Source organism: Salmo trutta, chromosome 14 (genome assembly GCF_901001165.1).
Source record: "Salmo trutta chromosome 14, fSalTru1.1, whole genome shotgun sequence".
Classification (NCBI taxonomy): Eukaryota; Metazoa; Chordata; class Actinopteri; order Salmoniformes; family Salmonidae; genus Salmo; species Salmo trutta.
Window position 1 is genome coordinate 64,519,007 of NC_042970.1, and position 15,600 is coordinate 64,534,606.

Genomic DNA, 15,600 nt, shown 5'->3' on the forward strand with positions numbered 1-15,600 from the left:
TGTGCAATGTAACAGTAATATTTAGACTTAGGGATGCCACCTGTTACATAAAATACGGAACGGTTCCGTATTTTACTGAAAGAATAAACGTTTTGTTTTCTAAATTATAGTTTCCGGATTTGACCATATTGATGACCTAAGGCTCGTATTTCTGTGTGTTTATTATATTATAATTAAGTCTATGATTTGATATTTGAAAGAGCAGTGTGACTGAGTGGTGGTAGACAGCAGCAGGCTTGTAAGCATTCATTCAAATAGCATTTTCCTGCATTTGCCAGCAGCTCTTCGCTGTGCTTCAAGCATAGCGCTGTTTATGACTTCAAACCTATCAACTCCCGACATTAGGCTGGCAATACCTTAGTGCCTATAAGAACATCCAATAGTCAAAGGTCTATGAAATACAAATGGTATAGAGAAATAGTCCTATAATTCCTATAATAACTGCAACCTAAAACTTCTTAACTGAGAATATTGAAGAGTCATGTTAAAAGGAACCACCAGCTTTCATATGTTCTTATGTTCTGAGCAAGGCACTTAAACGTTAGCTTTTTTACATGGCACATATTGCACTTTTACTTTCTTCTCCAACACTGTATTTTTGCAATATTTAAACCAAATTGAACATGTTTCATTATTTATTGGAAACTAAATTGATTTTATTTATGTATAATATTAAGTTAAAAAAGAAGTGTTCATTCAGTATTGTTGTAATTGTCATTATTACAAATATATATATATATATTTAAAATCGGCCGATTAATCGGCATCTGCTTTTTTGGTCCTCCCAATAATCGGTATCGATATCGGCGTTGAAAAATCATAATCAGTCGACCTCTAGTTTAAATGAATTTTCCAATCTGTTTAAAGGCACAGTCAATTTAGTGTATGTAAACGTCTGACCCACTGGAATTGTGATACAGTGAATTATAAGTGAAATAATCTGTCTGTAAACAATTGTGTCATGTACAAAGTAGATGTCCTAACCGACGAGTTTTAATGACTCCAACCTAAGTATATGTATGTAAACTTCCGACTTCAACTGTACTTACTATGCACTAACTGTAAGTCGCTCTGGATAAGAGCATCTGCTAAATGAATAAAATGTAAATGTTTGGTCTCTTACGGGTCAACTATCTTCTGTAACACCCACCACATAGGACACACAAACCCTGTCACAACACAAAACAGTGAGCACAGACAAACACCTACCAACCACTGCACTAGTATCCCACATGTAACTCACAGCAAGTGTAATCTCGTTCCCAGAAACGTTGTGCAATAGACTGGGAACGAGGTTTCACCAAACTGCTTACATACAGCGGCAAGAAAAAGTATCTGAACCCTTTGGAATTATCTGGATTTCTGCATAAATTAGTCATAAAATTTGATCTGATCTTCATCTAACAACAACAGACAAACACAGTCTGCTTAAACTAATAACACACAAATCATTGTATTTTTCTTGTCTATATTGAATACATCATTTAAACATTCACAGTGTAGGTTGGAAAAAGTATGTGAACCCCTAGGCTAATGACTTCTCCAAAAGCTAATTGGAGTCAGGAGTCAGCTAACCTGGAGTACAATCATTGAGATTAGAGCAGCCCTGCCCTATAAAAAACACTCACAAAATTTGAGTTTGCTATTCACAAGAAGCATTGCCTGATGTGAACCATGCCTCAAACAAAAGAGATCTCAGAAGACCCAAGATTAAGAATTGTTGACTTGCATAAAGCTGGAAAGGGTTACAAAAATACCTCTAAAAGCCTTGATGTTCATCAGTCCACGGTAAGACAAATTGTCTATAAATGGAGAAAGTTCAACACTAAACAAGAATGGTGTTCATGGGAAGACACCACAGAAGAAGCCACTGCTGTCCAAAAAAACCATTGCTGCACGTCTGAAGTTCGCAAAAGAGCATATGGATGTTCCCCAGCGCTACTGGCAAAATATTCTGAGGACAGATGAAACTAAAGTTGAGTTGTTTGGAAGGAACACACAACACTATATGTGGAGAAAAAAAGGCACAGCACACTAACATCAAAACCTCATTCCAACTGTAAAGTATGGTGAAGGGAGCATCATTGTTTGAAGCTGCTTTGCTGCATTAGGGCCTGGACAGCTTGCTATTATTGACAGAAGAATGAATTCCCAAGTTTATCAAGACATTTTGCAGGAGAATGTAAGGCTATCTGTCTGCCAATTGAAGCTCAACAGAAGTTGGGTGATGCAATAGGACAACAACCCAAAACACAGAAGTAAATCAACAACAAAATGGCTTCAACAGAAGAAAATACGCCTTCTGGAGTGGCCCAGTCAGAGTCCTGACCTCACCCCGATTGAGATGCTGTAAGAGAGCGGTTCACACCAGACACCCCAAGAATATTGCTAAACTGAAACAGTTTTGTAAAGAGGAATGGTCCAAAATTCCTCCTGATCATTGTGCAGGTCTGATCCGCAACTACAGAAAACGTTTGGTTGCGGTTATTGCTGCCAAAGGAGGGTCAACCAGTTATTAAATCCAGGGGTTCACATGCTTTTTCCACCCTGCATTATGAATGCTTACACGGTGTGTTCAATAAAGACATGAGAACGTATAATTGTTTGTGTGTTATTAGTTTAAGCAGACTGTGTTTGTCTATTGTTGTAACTTAGATGAAGATCAGATCAAATTTGATAACCAATTTATGCAGAAGTCCAGGTAATTCCAAAGGGTTCACATACTTTTTCTTGCCGCTGTAGCCCTCTTCCAGCCACGGAAGGTTGGTCAAACACCCCCCATTGAAGGAGGCATCAATCTTGGTTCGTGTCCCCTCAAACACCACTGTTGCGGCGCATGTACGCGTGGCCGGACAGGGTACATCATCTCAATGAAGGTCAGGGGCCCCACGGTGATGTCGCTGTGGCCCTGCACTTTAAAGCCTGACTTCTGGTAGAAAGGGAACAGGAAGTATTCGCACATGAGCACGGCGCAGCGTACATAGGGCAGGCAGCGCAGGTACTGCAGGTAGCGCCACATCAGGATGGAGCCCTTGCCTTGCTGCCGGAAGGTGCGGTGGACAGCAAGTACATGGAGGTGGACCGTGGAGCCATGGGGCTTGTGGAGGGTGAGAGCGTCCTGAAAAAGGAGGGAGGGAAGGCTGAGTTTTGAGTGCATGAGTGCAATGTGAGATCACCCAACTAACCATTTATCATTGTCATGGAGTTTTTTTCATGATCAGCTCTGTTGGACCCTGAATTGACAGGTTTGTTTATGTGGATTTAAGGTTGGTTGTGTGGATGTAAGGTTGTTGCATTCTCTGATTTTGAGTCCCTGTGCTAAAAAAAATTATTGTACTCATCTATTGATAAAATACCACATTGAAGTACATCCTCAAAGCTTGTCTTTTTATTAATTGGGTAGGCTACCAAAAGTCATTCATTATAATAAAGACAATGTCCCACTTATTTAACACGTTTTGACTTGGGGCTTACCATGGCTAGTTTCTCCTGGTCCCACAGTGATCCTATGATGAAGGCAACAAGGCGTCCCTCCTCAAACCAGCCCAGAGACAGCTCAGGGCACAGCGTCAGGAAGTGACACACCTCATCCAAGTGGAGCGGACACTCCAGACACAGAGATGAAGGCTGAGGAAGGCAGACAGACAACACAAGTCCATGACCAAGTACACACGTAGTTGCTTAGTCTAATCTCAGTTTGCTTACTTCCAACTACATACTTGGTGAAATAAATCCAAATCATGACTGACTGACTGTTTGATTGTCATGAATTTTGTTGGTATTCAAAGATTTATTCCCAAAACGTATATTAGCCTAATCTATAAAAAATGTTAAAGTAAACTTTAAACGTAAAGCACCTCATCCTTAAATAGTCTACATTTGACAAGTCCAAATAATGACATAGCATATTTTTTTCACAAAACATCAATATACTTTTTAACGTCTATGTACAAAGTTGTACAGAAAAACGACGAGTATTGGGGTAAAAACAAGTTATACATTTGAGTAAGTTAAAAGTTGTTACCCTCTCTCTCGATCTCAAACTCGCTGATTGCGTCCTCCGGGCGGAGGCAACGGAACTCGCTGGCCGGGAATGTGGCGATGCCCGCGCCTGGGGGAGGTGGAACACATGGGAGGGCGCATTTGGAGACTAGATTTCAGGAAAGTCAGGGCACTGACTGTCGACATGGTGTCTGATCGAAGTTCCAAGCTCTTAAATCAAATAAAAATGGTGATATTTCAATATAATTTCTACTTGGGTATTGAATGGCTGCCTGTCTCTTCGATATCTGCTCCACTCAAGTGATCCAAGTGAAGAAGGGTTGTGCGTAAAGTCTGAGGTTAATGTGGTGCGCCCGTGTGTATTTATACCTTTGGCGCTTAAGCGCTCTTGGGCATAAGCTAACAAGCTGCATAATCAGATTCTGAGAGAATACCTGTCAACAACAAACATATTTACCCGTATTTATTGGGGATATTCGTCACTTGTGTTTAGAATTAGCCTCTTGTAAAGATACAAACTAATGGATCGGCTTTTGGCTAAGCCTACCTATCACCTATTTTCAGTTATTTTATTTATATCTATGAATGACAATTTACATATAGGTCTAAATATTCAGTGTAATGATGGGTACAATTTTGGCCTTCTGTACTGAACAAAAATATTAACACGCATGCCACAATTTCAAAGATTTTACTCAGTTTCAGTTCATATAAGGAAATCAGTCAATTGAAATAAACTCATTAGGCCCTAATCTATGGATTTCACATGACTGGGAATACAGATATGTATCTGTTGATCACAGATACTTTTTTTTAAGGTAGGGGTGTGGATCAGAAAACCAGTCTGTATCTGGTGTGACCACCATTTGCCTCATGCAGCGCGACACATCTCCTTCTCATAGAGTTGATCAGGCTGTTGATTGTGGCCTGTGGAATGCAGTCCCAATCCTCTTCAATGGCAGTGCGAAGTTTCTGGATATTGGCAGGAACTGGAACACGTTGTCGTACATGTCGATCCAGAGCATCCCAAACATGCTCAATGGGTGACATATCTGGTGAGTATGGAGGCCATGGAAGAACTGGAACATTTTCAGCTTCCAGGAATTGTGTACAGATCCTTGCGACATGGCTCTGCATTATCATGCTGAAACATGAGGTGATGGCAGCGGATGAATGGCACGACAATGGGCCTCAGGATCTTGTCAAGTTATCTCTGTGCATTCAAATTGCCATCGATAAAATGCAATTGTGTTTGTTGCCTGTAGCTTATGCCTGCACATACCATAACCCCACCGCCACCATGGTCACTCTGTTCACAACATTGACATCAGCAAATCGCTCTCCCACACAACGCTATACACATGGTCTGTGATCGTGAGGCCGATTGGACATACTGCCAGATTCTCTAAAACGACGCTGGAGGTGGCTTACGGTAGAGAAACTAACATTCAATTATCAATTATCTGGTGGATATTCCTGCAGTCAGCATGCCAATTGCACGCTCCTTCAAAACTTGAGACATCTGTGGCATTGTGTTGTGTGACAAAACTGCACATTTAGAGTGGCCTTTTATTGTCCCCTGCACATCATTGTGTAATGATCATGCTGTTTCATCAGCTTCTTGATATGCCACACCTGTCAGGTGGATGAATTATCTTGGCAAAGGAGAAATGCTCACTAACAGGGATGTGAACAAATTTGTGAACAACATTTTTGAGAAATAAGCTTTTTGTGCGTGTGGAAAATGTCTCGGATCTTTTATTTCCGCTCCTGAAACATGGGACCAACACTCTACATGTTGTGTTTATATTTTTGTTCAGTGTTTCATTTCAAACATATGTGGAGAATAAGCTGTGTGTAATTTTAAAATGCCTATTTTATTTAAATGTTGATATCAACACCACTCTATCAGAATGTTCTTCATGGAATAGGCCTACTGGTCATTCTATTATAAATCCTATCGTTTGGCCTCATCTATTTATCAAACGTCATGTGACTCAAATAAGGGAACCTTTTCCATTGGGCATCAATTGTCTCGAGATTGTGGTTCATGTTTTTTCCCCCATGTAATAGTTTGTTGATCATTATTTCAGTTTTAATGTATAGTTTATCCCCTGCTGGCAATACCCTGTTGACCAATGCGAAATTAGTCTAGTTGTTTTTTTGTCTACCTGATAAATTCAGGTATAGAACAGAGTTAGCCTCTGTATTTGTTGGAATCCCTTTTGCAAAAAATAGAATAGGATTCTCGCATTATATACATTTTTATAGATGAATATGCTTTGGCATTGTGCAGAAACGCGTATCTTTGCGCTTGACAAATAAGACAAACGTCCCCATATGCCCCCTCACGTTAGCCTACATAACACAACTACAGTGTCAGGCACGGTATGCACAAAATATGTTATTTCATGCCACAATCCTGTGTTAAAAACCATGGCTGTGTCTGCAATAAGGCAATTTCAGCACTCGCACACTGACGCCAAGTGGCGAAAATTGCTTCATTCATGCTTTTTGGTGAAGTGCGCGCATAGAATGCGTATTCGAGCCCGGGCTACAGACTTGTTGATGAAATTGACGTTCTCTTTCATTATGTTTGCATTCCTGTAATAAATTATATAAAAAATACCATTATCATGGCTGTGATATTGAATTATCTTTATTGTCAATAGGCCGTGACTTGTCCTAAGGGGGACCCTAATTATATGAAATTGGCCACATTACATCATACATTTGTATCATCATATAGCTAGCAACACCTGACTGTGACTAGAATATAAAGAAAGATGTGTTATAATAACTGTGTGATATAACTGTCTGCTGTCTCAGACTCATTTATTCAGTCAAACCCACGCTGAAATAAAAAAAACACCTTTGTCAATTTGACAGGCCCTCGACTCTTCTCTTAGTGCGTTTACGCAGCGCGCGCCCTACCAACGTAAACACGTGCACTTCCATGGTTACAGGTTTCTCTTTTTTCTTCTCCACCATCCGTCTCCCTTTATCGCATTATTCCCTGACAACTGCAGCGATGGCGGAACCCGTGGCATCGGACGCAGCTCTTTCTCCGGCTGTAAGCCCGGGTTCGGAGCCTCCATCCATGGCGCTCTCTCCTTCTGCAGGCGGCTCCCAGCGGCTTCTTTTCTCCCACGATTTGGTGTCAGGTCGGTATCGTGACTTGGTCCGGTTCGGCCTAGTCAGAATGATACAAGGCGAGGAGGAGTTTGATTCAGACTCGGACCTCGACGATGGCGGAGGTAGAGGCGGTGGAGGTGGAGGAGGTGGCTGTATCCCCTGTAACTCGGACACCGAGAGCAGTGTTGTGGACAGCCTGGCACCTCTGGGAAGGGGTTTTGTCCGGGTGCAGTGGTACCCAGAAGGAGGGAAGCAAGACATACGGGAAACAAAGGTAATTGTCTGCTAACGTTAGCTAACTAGCCACGCAATATGTTTTCAACGTTGGAGGTAACATTAGTTAGCTAGCTTCAAGCACAAGGTGTGTTTTCCCGTTATTGACAGATAACGTTAGCTGGTTAAATTAATTAGTAACGTTACACCGCTACCGGTTTAGCATGCTATAACCGGCATTGCGAACGTTTTGTGTATTTGTTGCAATTACTGTACCTAGCTTCAGCATATTAACCCACATTTCTTGAAATGTGCAGTACAACTGGGTGTGACTTAACAGGCTTGGCTAGCTAACTTTTTATTGCGACTAGCTGGTATAACGATTAGCTAGTTTGTTAGTATCATTGGCACATTGTTAGTTATACCCAAATAAATGACTTACTCCACTAACCAGCTCAGCTAAGTGGCAGGTTTGCTAGGCTAACTTACTAGCTAATTGAACGCACATTGCTGATAAATTAGCTAGCTAGTTTGCATCTCAGGCTTTCAGTAAATGAATCATTGACAACTTTTGTAGAAGAGGGAACACTTGCTAAAACTGCAGCTTAAACAATGAGAGAAAGGACTTTAACTGAATCATGTAAGGTGGTGTCTAGTTGATGCTGTATCTGACACTGACAGCTCAAGCTAGCCTTGACCCATCATCACATTAGAGGAGATTGCTAAGATTATATCACTGATGGAACAATGACCCAGATGTTTCACTGGATTTATAAACCTGAAGCATTTGGTTGACGTTTCCACTCACCACCAAATGTGATGAGCAGAAGCCCAGTTGCCGGTAGTGGGAGGAGATGGGATGAGACTTAATGCAAATTTTGTCATCGATTAAGCATATTTGATCTCAATGCAGTTTTCTGTTCCCAAAAGAGACGGTTGTTTAGGAGTGCCAAGGCGAATTGAGTTATTGCACACGCGTAGGCCTTCTCTAACAAAAAAAAAAAATACATGCTAGAATGCGTCAATAGGATCTCGCTAGCTCGTGCTGGGTTCTGCCCACCTCATTGCTTGTTCTGCCCACTATTATTAATTTGCTACCATTGGAAACAACAGGCTGTTTATCTTGGGTTAGCTATTAAAGTCTTTGATTCTATGCTATCCCTCCACTACACGAGGAGTCAGTTTAATCAAAGATACTGATGGTGTAATGTTAGTTTTCCATTGGCCAAAGGCAGTTTTAAAGTGGATAGCATCCTGCATGACTGACATTTTAAAGTGGATAGGTTTTGCTGACGTTTCATTTTTTTTATTAACAATAATACATCTATACAAAGCCATACATGGTATTTAACCTTGCCTATGAATGCATTTCACATTAGTTACCTAACTTCGTCGGAAGCCAATCGAGGCTATCGCCTAGTATATTCATAAAACTATGCCCCCAAAAATGTACACTCAGTGTCTTATACGTGGTCTTAAGCATATTACATAAGGAAAGATAACCTATGCCATCACAAAAATCAAGGTAAATAGGGTCCAATTGATTCACAACATTAATTCAAAAGAAAGATTGCCCAAAGCAGAGTATCCAATCCCTCAAAGTCCATGCATAAAAGCTTTGTCGCGCCAGTATCATTACAAACCAAATAGAGAGAGCTATTGCCGTATTGACATAATGGGATTCAGTACTGCGGTAACAGGGAGCTCACTCCAGGGCCTTATGGAAAAGGGTCACACTGAGGGAGTGGAGCTGGGATGGGCTGGGCCTAGAAGATACTCACGGTGAACAGTGCAGGCAGGCCGTGCTGCTTTGTCCTCTGGGATAAATGTGTAAAGTTCTAGCAATGGAGTCAGGGTCTGGAAGTCAGGACAAAGGTCTAGTCATGCATCTGTGGGGATAACAATGGGTCAGGGATGTTTACCTACACACACACACACACAAAGGGTGACTGGGCTCTGTGTGACTTTGAATGATAGTCATGTTTTAGGCCTTAAACATTGCCCTCCGTGTGTGTGTTTTTGTCCTTCCTTATCAGTTTGTGTGTTTGTCCAGCCTGAGCTGTGTGTGTATTCTTCCTCCCTGTGTGTGTGCGTCTGTTAGGCTGTCCGTTAGGGCTTGGAATTGCCAGGGACCTCACGATACGATATCGCGATACTTGGGTGCCGATATATGTATCCTCATTTTTCTATGTGTTGTGATTCGTTGTTCCAAACATATTGCTCAATCTATGTCTACTGCAGAGGGACAAGAGTGCCATGAGAACTAGTTTTGATCAGTGATGGAAATAAAAGTGCTGAAAACAAATTGGCTCCCTATTTAAAAAGGAGATGGAAAATGACTGGAGTTTTGGTTCAGATGCAAAAAATGATATTGTCAGAACAATATGATCTATGGTCAAATAATATCCCGATATGTAACTGTATCGATTTGTTTTCCCCCATCACTACTGTCAGTGTGCATCCTCTGTCCACCTGCTGCTCAGATGGTGTTTCTTCAGTCACATATTCTCTTGAGCAACTTAATTCATGACCAGGCCACTTCCTGCAGTATGCAAAAATTGCGTATTTCCAAGAAAGGCTGTCCTTTGACTGACAGCTTGTGGAAGGGGTGCTGCGTTATGTTAGTCACTGTTTTGCGACTGGGTAGGACACATTTTGCAGAGTTGTTGCGTATGCTAGTTTGTAACATTCAAAACCTGGAGGGAAAGACTGAATTCTGTTTTGCCAGAGGCGTGCTCTATACACACAATCGAGTTGTTGAAGGCACTACAACTCCTCTGCTTGATCACTACAAAAATACATGTTATGACGTGTCTACTTACAGGCTATGGTAAAAGTTTAGTGTATCAAGTGTTGCCGAAGGTCTCTGATTTACTGAAATTGAAAGTCACCACACACACTGCATACATCAACCTATTTTAATGGGATTTTAATCAGCTATTCCTGACCACTGTTGCTCCTACGGCCCAAACTAATTTAGTGGGCACCTTTTTGAGCTCCGCCCAAGCAAGGCATTGGTTTGAGGTGTTGTAAGGCGTCACTGGTTTTCACCCCTTTTGTAGCTACTTTCTGCCATTGACTTCAAGGCCTTCCTATTAGGGAAGCCTGGCTACCTGAATTCCCGATCCACCAGCTTCTTTGTCTCCCTTACTGCTACTGCAGTTATTATTGCCCAAAGGTTTTTACCAATGGGGAGTTTATTCAGGATTTGTATGGCAGATATTTACTACAAGACAGAGAAAGCGAACAACAAATAGTCTTGACAAATGGGTAGGTAGGCCTAAGGCTCAGTCTTGTGACGTGTTGTCTCAACGAGGGATGCATGATATATCGGTGAACATATCGGAATCGGACGATATTAGCTAAAAATGCAACATGGGTATTGGCCCGATGTTAAAAACCGATGTCAAAGCTACCGTGCATACCTATATAACCTATGTACAGGACGTAATGACGGCACGTACAATTTTGCGCACCACAGCATTCCTAACCTAGCCCACAATGTCTGCTGTGTGGATCGAGCAGTCAACAAGTCGAGCAGTCATTTGAAAGAGTAAGAAGATTTCAGCGAGACAACTCAAAGGCGAAATCCATTAAAGCCAATATAATGCATTGCCCTTGACAATCAACCGCACTCTGTCATGGGTGATGTTGGCTTACGCCGACTGGTCGAGCACCGGTACACACTACCAAGTGCGCTATTTTTCAGATGTTGCCCTACCGGAGTTGCACAGTAATAGCGTCACTGCTATTTGCTTCACGACATACATACTATGGAATGCCGTTTGGGTCTTTGTGTGTCAAAAAAGATACAGTAGCACTGTCAAAGCTGTACAAAAAAGTCTGCAAACACCGGCCACGAACGATGTGTTTACAATACCGCGTTGGTAATAAAGCATAATTTTGTTCGACTGCAACTTTTGGGGTAACTAGCTTTAGCTTGGTACCTAGCTAGCACCAATACAATCAGCCTGAAAACAATGACCAGTAGAAACTACAGACATTTTCATTATTCATAGCAATGATTTAGGAATACTTGTGAGTAAGTATTGTTGTTTGCCTATTGAAATTGAACTTCAGTTCATGAAAATAAATAGCTAGCCAGCTACTTAACCCTGTTGCCCAACTCTAACGTTATAAGCAGCCAGCGAGCTTCATCTGGCTAGTGAGGCTCCACCTGGTTGTGTTGTGAAGCTAGCCACTATAAGGATTAGTCACAATAGTGGAATTTGCGGTTTGCCTTCAAAATAAAAGTATGTCATTGACAGTGATGCAAATTAATACAAATAGTAGAATTATGACATACATTTATTTTGAAGGCTAGCCGCAAAGTCGACTGTTGTGGCTAATCCTTATTGTGGCTAGCTTCACATAGATGGGTCTGACCACCATTAATCAAATAAGAACTGTCTTATAAATTAGTTATTTTGGATGACACCTAACTATAGCTATTGAAACAGATGTCGTTTTGCTATGTTTTTGGGGAAGAACATTGTTTGCATCCATGAGCTAGCTAGCTTTTTTTATGACCAGCACTGTAGGTGCGTGAGACAACTTTACCAGCATCATAGCATACGTATCGATGAATCGTTGCGACACATGAAATAAGAGTGATAGTGTAATCAATGTGTAATAACTACGTAAAAAATGTATGAACGCGTTAAATTGTGACGTGCAGTCATATTCAGGTCCTGATTGGTCAAATAGTGTTGTTTGACACACAAAGACCCAAACGGCGTTCCATAGAAATCCTGGTTGAGAATGAAACGACTGAACAAATGAGCAACGAAACAGCATAGCAAGTAAGTGAAAGAAATAGGTTTGATTATGTTTTACTGGTAATGGGGACATACGTAAATGCCAACAAAATACATTTTTGGTGTGTGTGTAACCTTTTTATTTAACTAGGCAAGTCCGTTAAGAACAAATTCTTATTTACAATGCCGGCCCGGACGACGCTGGGCCAATTGTGCGCCGCCCTATGGGACTCCCAGTCACGGCCGGATGTGATACAGCCTGGATTCGAACCAGGGACTCTAGTGATGCCTCTTGCACTGAGATGCAGTGCCTTAGACTGCTGTGTCCATGTGTTTGTTAAGCATTCTAGTAGCCGCTAAAATGTTTAATATTGGTTATCATTATCAGGGTTTTTTTTTGGCAAGGAAAATACTGGATATCGGTATCGGCCAAAAATGTCATATCGGTGCATCATTAGTCTCAACGTGACATATGCGTCCGTGAGGTAAAGTTGAACTAATTCCCTCTCGTATTCAGTTCCTCGCAAACATACTCCGAGAAAGCGTAACAGAAAAAGAAGTGTCCCGTGGGGTCCAAAGCTTGCATTTCCCGCTGTTACCTCTGTATTTTGTTTTTCTTCAGATGGAATCATATTACTCTTAATCAAGTTTCCTTGTGGAAACTTATTTAGACGCATGCTGCCGCCTGAACAACGGCAGACTGACACTATTTTATCTGCACTGTAATAAGCTACGCCGTGTTTTCCCTATGAAATCTTTTTTACATCTCCAAAAAGAGAGTATCGTATGATTGGTCTCAGATTTTCCACCGGTGTGGCCCTGTTTCAATTAGAGGTCGCCCGATTAATCGGCATGGCCGATTTTCAAATTTTCATAACAATCGATAATCGGCCTTTTTGGACGCTGATTATGGCCGATTACATTGCAATTCATGAGGAGACTGCGTGGCAGGCTGACTACCTGTTACGCGAGTGCAGCATCAAAAGGACCTTGTGGCTGCAAGGAGCCAAGGTAAGTTGCAAGCTAGCATTAAACTTATCTTATAAAAAACAATCAATCTTAACATAATCACTAGTTAACTACACATGGTTGATGATATTACTAGGTTAACTAGCTTGTTCTGCGTTGCATATAATCGGTGTGGTGCCTGTTAAATTATCATCGAATCACAGCCTACTTCAACTTGATGATATAACAAAAGCACAATCGTTGCAATAATGTACCTAACCATGAACATCAATGTCTTTCTTAAAATCAATGCACAGAAGTATATTTTTTTTAAACCTGCATATTTAGTTAAAATAAATGCATGTTAGCAGGCAATATTAACTAGGGAAATTGTGTCACTTCTCTTGCGTTCATTGCAAGCAGAGTCAGGGTATATGAAGCAGTTTGGGCCGCCTGACTCGTTGCGAACTGTGTGAAGACCATTTCTTCCTAACAAAGACCGTAATAATTTGCCCGAATTTTATATAATTATGACATAACATTGAAGGTTGTGCAATGTAACAGTAATATTTAGACTTAGGGATGCCACCCGTTCGATAAAATACGGAACGGTTCCATATTTCACTGAAAGAATAAACGTTTTGTTTTCGAGATGATAGTTTCCAGATTCGACCATATTAATGACCAACGGCTCATATTTCTGTGTTTATTATAATTAAGTATATGATTTGATAGAGCAGTCTGACTGAGCGGTGGTAGGCAGCAGCTGGCTCAAGCATTCATTCAAACAGCAGCTCTTAGCAGTGCTGGGATGCACAGCGCTGTTTATGACTTTAAGCCTATCAACTCCCGAGATTAGGCTGGCAATACTAAAATGCCTTTAAGAACATCCAATAGTCAAAGGTCTATGAGAGATAAATAGTCCTATAATTCCTATAACTACAACTTAAGACTTCTTAACTGAGAATATTGAAGGCTTATGTTAAGAGGAACCACCAGCTTTCTTATGGTCTGAGCAAAGAATTTAAACGTTAGCTTTTTTTACATGGCACATATTGCACTTTTACTTTCTTCTCCAACACTGTATTTTTGCATTATTTAAACCAAATTGACATGTTTAATTATTTATTTGAGACTAAATTGATTTTATTTATGTATTATATTAAGTTCAAATAAGTGTTCATTCAGTGTTGTAATTGTCATTATTTATATATATATATATATATATTGTGGCCAACCTCTTCAAAGCTAGGAGCGTTTGTCACAAATTAAGTGGGAAACTGTCACCAAAGTCAGCCCAGAATTAAAGTTCTTTCGAACATGACAGTACCTGTATGTTTGTTTCTCTGTCCTGGTCCACCCAGGCCGCAGGTAAGGTCAAGGATAGCAGGGTTCGGTACACAAATCTGGTTCTCGGTAGGTCCAGGTCTAAACGCCAACAGGTAAGTCCAAAACAGTCCAGCTCGTACATGGTAAATCCAGCCAATGTAGAATGTCTCTCTCTCTATGGTTCATAGATCCTTCCCGCCCTCTCTCTCTCTTCCTGGTTTTTCTTGACCTTTTATCTGTGGGTCGGCTCCACCTTCTGAGGGTTGCCCTTGCTTCTGGGAATTGTAGTTTTGGCAGTCGGCCATTTTGTGATCTGTAGTTCTGATCGGGGTGGCCATTTTAGTGATCGGGCAGAGCCCGTTTATTAGTTCTGCCCTCACATATCTGCCATTTATCACTCGACCCCCTTCTTTGCCACTATATATATATATATATATATAAAATCGTCAGATTAATCGGTATTGACTATTTTTGGTCCTCCAATAATCGCGATTTGCCAAGGCAAGAAATTCTGAGCGCAGCCCTATCCAGAAATCTGGTAGTGGCTTCTGATTTAAGTAACATTTTCACAGAACTGCTTGTTGCAATTTCAATGAGGCTCTCTTGTTCAGATATGGGTAAGTGGACTGGAGGCAGGGCATGAAAGGGATAACGAATCCAGTTTGTGTCGTCCGTTTAGGGAAAGTACATGTGTAATTGTGCACCCAGCTCACTCGGGTGCTTCGCTTTATCACATTTGACATTGTCCATAAGCTTGAGTTCATTTGCACACCAAAAAAAAAAATCATACAGTGATGGAAAGACCTGTGTGTTGTCCTTATTAATGTAGACAGAGAAGAGCTCCAACTTCATAATCATAGCCTCAATTTTGTCCCTCACATTGAATATAGTTGGAGAGTCCCTGTAATCCTGGATTCAGATCCTTCAAGTAAGAAAAAATATCACCCAGATAGGCCAGTCATGTGAGAAACTCATCATCATGCAAGCAGTCAGACAAGTGAAAATGGTCAGTAAAGAGAACTTTAAGCTTGTCTCTCAATTCAAAAAACGTGTCAATACTTTGCCCCTTGATAACCAGAGCACTTCTGTATGTTGTAAAAGCGTTACACGGTCGCTGCTCATATCATTGCATAATGCAGAAGATACATGAGAGTTCAGGGGCCTTGCTTTAACAAAGTTAACCATTTTCACTGTAGTGTCCAAAACGTCTTTCAAG

At 41.0% G+C, this 15,600-nt stretch overlaps 1 protein-coding gene and 1 pseudogene across 2 annotated transcripts in view; one reads left to right on the top strand and one right to left on the bottom strand.

The window, feature by feature from the left end:
* Positions 1–2,732: 2,732 nt before the first annotated feature.
* LOC115208635 (serotonin N-acetyltransferase-like) lies at positions 2,733–4,221 on the bottom strand (annotated as a pseudogene).
* A 2,719-nt stretch (positions 4,222–6,940) lies between these two features.
* The window catches only part of ube2o (ubiquitin-conjugating enzyme E2O), a 50,239-nt gene continuing 41,579 nt past the window's right edge, over positions 6,941–15,600 (top strand). For both annotated transcript variants that reach the window (XM_029776846.1, XM_029776844.1), the window contains exon 1: positions 6,941–7,411. In XM_029776846.1, the coding sequence (XP_029632706.1) occupies positions 6,959–7,411 (453 nt within the window). In that variant the 5' untranslated portion in view covers positions 6,941–6,958. The remainder of the gene's footprint in view (positions 7,412–15,600) is intronic.